We start from the raw sequence: 6,807 nt of genomic DNA, 5'->3' as shown, positions 1-6,807 counted from the left end.
GCTTTTCCTGTTTTCTGAACCTTTCTGTCCTGGGGCATGGGGCTTTGGAGATGGAGCTCATGGAGGCAAGAGAAATTATTCAATGCTTTAGCATGGAAGAGAAATTCTGAGATGCTTGAGTCCAACCCCAAAGCCCACTCTGCCAAGTCCACCATTCAACCAAGTCCCTAAGTGCCACATCCACACATCTCTTAATTATCTCCAGAGACAGTGGCTCCAGTACTTCTTTGGGCTGCCTGTGCCAGTGCCTGATAACTCTTTCAGGGAGTAAAATTCTGAGTAACATCCACTCTGACCTCCCTTGACACAACTTGAGACCATTTCCCCTGGTCCTAAAAGCCACTCTCTTCCTCACTGCTTCTTCCTGTGCTCTTCCCCATTGACTTTTGGGGCCCAGTGGTGGAGGAGGAGGTGCTGCTTCTGCTGCCCTTAAAATTAAGGAGAGGCAAGGGCAGCAATGCTGATGCTAACATTGAGGATGGAGCTAGACTCACTTCTCTGTTTCTGGCTGCCTCGTTAAGAATCTCTACCACTCCATCCCTCCCTTTTGCCAGAAGAGGAGAGCAAGTTAGGGCAGGAGAGTGGAGGGATTGCCTGTCCACCAGCAGGATCTACTGAGAGAGCTGAGCAGGTCAGAGCCAGTGAGGGCTCTGCAGGGCAGGGAAGCAGCCTTGGAACTCCCTTTACAAAGGCAGTTCTTGACCTTATTGTCTGCATCAGCCTCCAGGGCTGCCCTGTATCCATTCCTTTCCCATCCTCCATCCATCCTGCCAAGATATGTAACAGGAACAATGGGCCAGGCTCTCTGCAGGGGAAGGAGGTTGGTTTGGAAAGGCAGCAACTGCCACATCAACAGCCTGGAAGACTGAGGCTTTTGTTTGGTTTGAGGAAGGACATGTTGTGTATCAGGAGTAAACAACAGCTCTCACGACAACCAGCTGGCAGCAGCTCCACACAGTGTCTGTTCAGAGGCTCCCGGAATGGTCATAAGGAACATTGCTATTTCCTCCTGCCAGGACCTTTGCAGACGTGTCTCATGTCTCGTGTTCACAGTGACCTGAAATTCTAGAGGGTGACAGATGAGGTTTGTAATGGTGTTCCAGAGTTTGTTGTGCACTGCTATGAAGGTGGGACACACCTGTCAATGAAAGCTCATACTCTGCTGCCTCATCTGTCAGGTTTTTCTCTTCTTTCCTTTCCTTCAGATCATGATGGCTGTCTCAGGAGAACAGGCTCTGGCTGGAGAGAGAATGCTCCGGATGCCCAGCTGCCTCCTAAAGCTCACCAGAGTGGTGCCAAGCCACAAACCCTGGGCCCTGTTTTTCCTCATCTTTGTGTTCATATCCTTCACCTACCACAAGTTCTACTGGGGTATCTGGGAGGACTCAGAGAACAGACTCCCCACCTACAACTCGTCTGCTGAGATCGGCTGTGCTCACTATCTGCCTTCTCCCATCAACATTGCTGGTGAGCCCCCTCCTTCTGCAGGAAATGTGTTTTTTGTGGAGACCTCAGAGCAAACTTCCCCAAGTTACCTGTTCTCATGTTCTGTGGAGTCAGCAGCCAGGACACACCCTGAATCAAGAGTCGTGGTGCTCATGAAAGGCTTGGCCAAAGAGAACGCTTCCCTACCCAAGCACTGGGCTTTCTCCTTGATGAGATGCTTCCCCAACGTGGAAATCCAACCCCTGGACTTGACAGAGCTCTTTTCTGGAACACCTCTGGCACAGTGGTACGTGCAGCCTCAGCGGCAGCAGGAGCCTCATTTTCCAGTTATCCTGGCTGATGCCTCCAGGATTGTCCTCATGTGGAAATTTGGTGGTGTCTACCTGGATACAGACTTCATTGTGCTTAAGAACTTACAGAACCTCACCAATGCCCTTGGGATTCAGGATTATGATGTACTGAATGGGGCCTTTCTGTCCTTTAAGCCCAAGCACAAGTTCATGGAGCTTTGCATGCAGGACTTTGTGGCGAACTACAATCCCTGGATCTGGGGACACCAGTGCCCAGGGCTCCTAACTCGTGTCTTCAAGAAGTTGTGCAACATCAAGACTATCAAGAGCATGAGCTGCCAAGGTGTGAGTGCTCTTGCCCCAGAAGTTGTTTATCCTATTCCCTGGCATCGCTGGAAGAAGTTGTTTGAGGCAGTCAGTGCCTCAGAGTTTCACCAGCTCCTGAAGAACACCTATGCAGTGCACATATGGAACAAGCTGAGCCATGGGACCAAGTTAGTGATCCACTCCCAGGCTCTGCTTTCTCAGCTCTATTCCCAGTTCTGCCCTGCCACCTATGCAAAGATGAAAGAGGACTCTGAAGAGTTGTCAAAGCACTGACCTGTAGGGTCTTGGCAGCAGGGATGTTCCCCAGACTGAAGGAAATAGAGTGCCTTTGACCTTCCCCAGAGCTGCATTCTAGACTCCAGAGCAGCTGTTCTGTTTGACAGCTCTGTGGTTTTGTGACCAATATCCCTGGTATCTGCCTCAGATCCTTTGTGTTTCACATTTACAGCAGAACCTGAGTTCAGCCTCCCTTGCTGTCCTTCAGGAGACCTGTTGCTGCAGGGAAGGTTGAACTGGTTCATCAGCACCTCTCAGCTGGTTCTCTCTTGGTGTTCTCCAATGGCTGCTCCTGTGGATCCCAGGCTCAGCAGCCCCTTGTGATGTTTCAACAGCTGTAGGGACCCTTGGCTTGCTCTCTGTGGCATTTCTGAGTTTTTAAATCATTGCCAGGCAGTGCCAAAGGTCGTGGTTTTCTGGAGCTCAGAACAGAATTCCCTGGCTGGCCAAGACCCCTTACGCCTGGGGAAATACATGAAGAGTACCTGAAAATTGCTTTAAGAAGCAGAAAACATTTTACATCCCTGCATGGCTCAGCGTGAAGTTCTTCAGAACTTCTAAAGTGAGAAATGTTCAAATGATGCTTCCTACTGTTTCGGATTCCACAGCAGAGGGATGACTTTTCTGGGACTCGGACAATTATCCAATGCACTTCTGCCTTGTCTTAGTGCAGAGGAACACTCTGTAAATATGAACTGCATTCTCAATAAAATGCCTTCTTTTCCACAAGGAGGTCTGTGTTGGGATCATTGCTTTCTCTAATGCAGTAACGACATCCTCTGCCAGGAGCAGAGAAGGCTTTGAGGCTCCCTCATTGTGGTCTTCCAGTGCCTGAAGGGAGACCACAGGAAAGATGCAGACAGACTCTTTGCAAGGATCTGCAGTGATAGGACAAGGGACAACGTCTTCACACTTACAGAGAACACGTTTAAATTGGCTAGGAGGAAACAATTGTTCCCTGTGAGGGTGGTGAGGCCCTGGCACAGGTTGCCCAGAGAAGCTGTGGCTGCCCATGGATCCCTGGAACAGTCCAAGGCCAGATTGGACAGGGCTTGGAGCAGCCTGGGATAGTGGAAGTTGCCCCATGGCAGGAGGGATGGAAGAAGATGATCTTTAAAGTCCCTTCCAACCCAAACCATTCCACTGATTTCCCCTTCCCTCTGCCTTGTTCCCTGGGAGCAAAGTCTGACCCCCACTTGGCTGCCCCTTCCTGTCAGGGGGCTGTGCACAGCAGTAGGGCCTCCCTGAGCCTCTTTTCCTCCAGGTTAAACACCCCCAGCTCCCTCAGCCCCTCCTCATCAGCCTTGTGCTCCTGCCCCTTGCCCAGATCCTTTCCCTTCTCTGCACAAGCTCCAGCCCCTCAATGTCCCTCTGCAGTGACAGGCCCAGAACTGGACACAGCACTTGGGCTGAGGGGGATGGACAGTCACTGCCCTGGTCCTGCTGGCCACACCATTGCTGACCCAGCCCAGGTGCCATTGGCCTTCCTGCCCACCTGAGCACACGCTGTGCACCAGCAGTCCCAGGCCCTTTCCTGCTGGGCTCTTGCCCAGCCTCGAGCTGCTGGAGGTTGTGGCCAAGGGGCTGGAGGTGGCACTTGGCCTTGTTGAACCTCATGTGAAACACGACTGGCCCTGACAGTGGGCCCTGGGGCACAGCACCAGTGACCTGCTGCCAGCTGCATTAATTCCAGCACCACTCCCCGGGCCCAGCCATCCAGGCAGTTTTTTCCCAGCAAACAGGGAAGCTGTTAAATCCATGGCCTGCAAGGACAATGCTCTCCAGGAGAATGCTGTGGGAGCAGTGATCAAAGGCTTTACTGAAGGCCCTGGTATACAACATCCACAGCCTTTCCCCATCCATTAGGTGTTCATAGGAGGAGGTTTGGTCAGTCAAGAAAGACCTGCTTAAACAACCCGTGCCTGATGCCCCAGTGGTGCAGCACACATCATGTGATTGCGCTCCACGTAATCTGTTCCATACCCTTCCCTGGCACCAAGGTCAGGCTGACAGGCCTGTGGTTCCCCCAGTTGTCCTTCCAAGACCTCTCATAGATCTGTCTTGTGTTGGCCAACCTCCAGTCACCCAGGAGATCTCCAGTTAATCAGGACCGATGATAAACGATGGAGAGTGGAGCTTCGTCAGCTGCTTCACCAACTCCCTCCATAGCCTTATGAAGAAGGATGGCATCTCCCTAGACTTGTGCATGTCTGGGCAGCACAGCAGCTCACGAACAACTTCCTCCTGCAGTGTGGGGACTTCATTCTGCTCCCTGTTTTCGTCTTCCAGCTCAGGGGGCTGGATATGCAGAGGGTAACTGGGCTTTCCGTGAAAGGCTGAGGTCACTGAGTACTTCAGCCTTTTCCTCATCCCTGGAGGTAATGTTCCCACCCCAGCATGCAATAAAGGATGGAGAATCTCCTTGGCCTCTTTTTGTTATTAATGTATTTGGAAAAGCTTTTTCTCTTAACTTTTATGCTGCTGGCCAGATTGACTTCTAGCTGGACTTCTACCTTTCTAGTTCTCTCTCTGCTTATCTCCATGACATCCTTGTAGTATTCCTGAGTTGCCTGACTGTTCTTCCAGAGCTGCTAAACTCTCTGTTCATCCCCAGTGGAAGCTTGCTGTTCATCCAGGCCAGCCTTCCTGAATCAGCACATTGGAATGAGCTCCTGCTCTACCTCTATGACCTCCTTCCTGAGGAATGTTCAGCCTTCCTGGGCTCCTTGGCCCCTCGGGACTTCTTCCCAAGGGATTCTCTCAAGCAGTGGTCTGCACAGACCAAAGCCTGTCCTCCATAAGTCCAAGGTAGTGGTTTTGCTGAGCTCCTTCCTTCTTCCCTGCTTTCACGGAGAACTGAAATCAAATCATGTCACAGTCACTGCACCCAAGATGCCTCAGGCAATCTCATCTCCCCCCAGTGCTGCTCTGTTTGTAAACAGCAGCTCCCCGGGGACACCTCAACTGGTGGGCTCACCTACCAGCTGTGTCAGGAAGTTCTCTTCCACCTGCTCTAGGAACCTCCTGGAGTGTCTCCTGTCTGCTGGATGGGATTCCAGCAGACACCGGCTAAGTTGAAGATGTCACTGGGGATGTCAGCAGTGGATGATGTGGGGTCGTCCATCTACCACTAATGGAAATCCTTGCCCACCACTCAGCACAGATGAGACACACCTGGAGGGCTGGTTCTGGAATCCCAGGATGAGGAAGGCGTGTCCATACTGGAGCAAGTCTGGCAAAGGGCCACTAAGGTGAGAAGGTGCATGAGCAGAGGCTGGGAGAGCTCTGCTGACTTTTCTTGGTCTGGAGCAGGCTGGGCTCTCTGGTCAGGGTGTACAAACGCGTGACTGAAGGTGGGTGGGTGAAGGACACAAGCAAGACTCTCTTCTTTTCAATGCAGAGATGGAAGGAGACACAATGTTCACAAATGGAACTGTGGCAAGTTGGAAAGGAAGGAATGGTGGTGAAACACTAGCCAAGGTAGCCGAGAGCAGTTGTGGAGTCCCTGTGGTGGGACCAGAGTTGTCATGAGTCCATCCATGGTGCTGCTCTGCATGGAAGGAGGTGGGGAGGCAAGAGGAATATGGGATTCTACAGAGCAATATTAGTTTCAGGCAGCTGAGGAGGAACTACAGTAAACCCTAAATTTAGTGGCTGTACTGGTAAGGGAGGGATTTGATGAAAGTGCCTGCAAGCGTCATGTAAGGGAAGCTCAGCCAGCCTTGATCACAGGGGTAAGGGGGAACTGTCACAGAATGAGGGACACCTGAATGTGGCAAAGTCCTTCAATAAGATCAATGGCATGTGAGGGAGTATTCCCTAATAGCATATGTAAGGTATTTGGTTAAGAGAATGTGTTTCTAAAGGGGCGTTCTTTACTTAGGTCTTGGTGTGGGAGCAGGCAGCTCCATGGAAAGGTCAGATTAGTTATCGTGGAAGCCCCAGAAGGAGCCAGAGCACTGGGAATTCTTAGCAAAGGCAAAAAATAAATCCAGACGTTTTCCAGTCACAGTCTAAGGTGTGGTGAGAAAGGAGTAGCTATTTGCTCATTTTTATTCCGTATTTAAAGTTACTTTTTAACTAACTTCTTGGTTCCTAGCTGTTCTTTGTGACCTTTGCATCCATCAATATCTACATAATTGCTGTTGCACTCTCCCCTTTTGTTTTCCCCGGCCTCTCCCTCTGTCATTGTTCATTTTCAGAAGAAGAATGATCAGCCACATACTGGAGTTGTAATCATCCTCTCAAAATTTAATTTCTTAAATATCTTTTCCAGCTGAACAGGGAATTCCGTGGGGTCTTGAAAGAGGAGACAGGTGAGTTGTGTGCCTTCTCTATGGCACTGACGCGGTTCTGCAAAGTCCGCACTTCTTTGCCTTCTACAGCTTAAAACAATATTTAGGGGCTAAAACCAGCTCTGGTATGGAGGGTGGGGAATGTAAAGGGTCTGTAAAAGGCAGGATGGGCT

The 6,807-nt window shown here is 50.8% G+C and overlaps 1 protein-coding gene across 1 annotated transcript; it reads left to right on the top strand.

Moving 5' to 3' along the window:
- Positions 1-983: 983 nt before the first annotated feature.
- On the top strand, positions 984-3,056 carry LOC148223534 (lactosylceramide 4-alpha-galactosyltransferase-like). Its single transcript, XM_088166133.1, has one exon. It carries the CDS (start codon positions 1,209-1,211, stop codon positions 2,334-2,336), a length of 1,128 nt encoding a protein of 375 aa, XP_088022259.1. The 5' UTR covers positions 984-1,208; the 3' UTR covers positions 2,337-3,056.
- Positions 3,057-6,807: the final 3,751 nt, after the last annotated feature.

Source organism: Sturnus vulgaris, chromosome 5 (assembly GCF_052056855.1).
Source record: "Sturnus vulgaris isolate bStuVul1 chromosome 5, bStuVul1.hap1, whole genome shotgun sequence".
Taxonomy (NCBI): Eukaryota; Metazoa; Chordata; class Aves; order Passeriformes; family Sturnidae; genus Sturnus; species Sturnus vulgaris.
Note: the sequence above shows the minus strand (reverse complement) of the source record. Positions and strands in the feature narration are given on the sequence as shown.

Excerpts from the sequence above, each read along its gene's own strand:
- LOC148223534 (XM_088166133.1), top strand. The coding sequence starts at position 1,209 with ATGATGGCTGTCTCAGGAGAACAGGCTCTGGCTGGAGAGAGAATGCTC.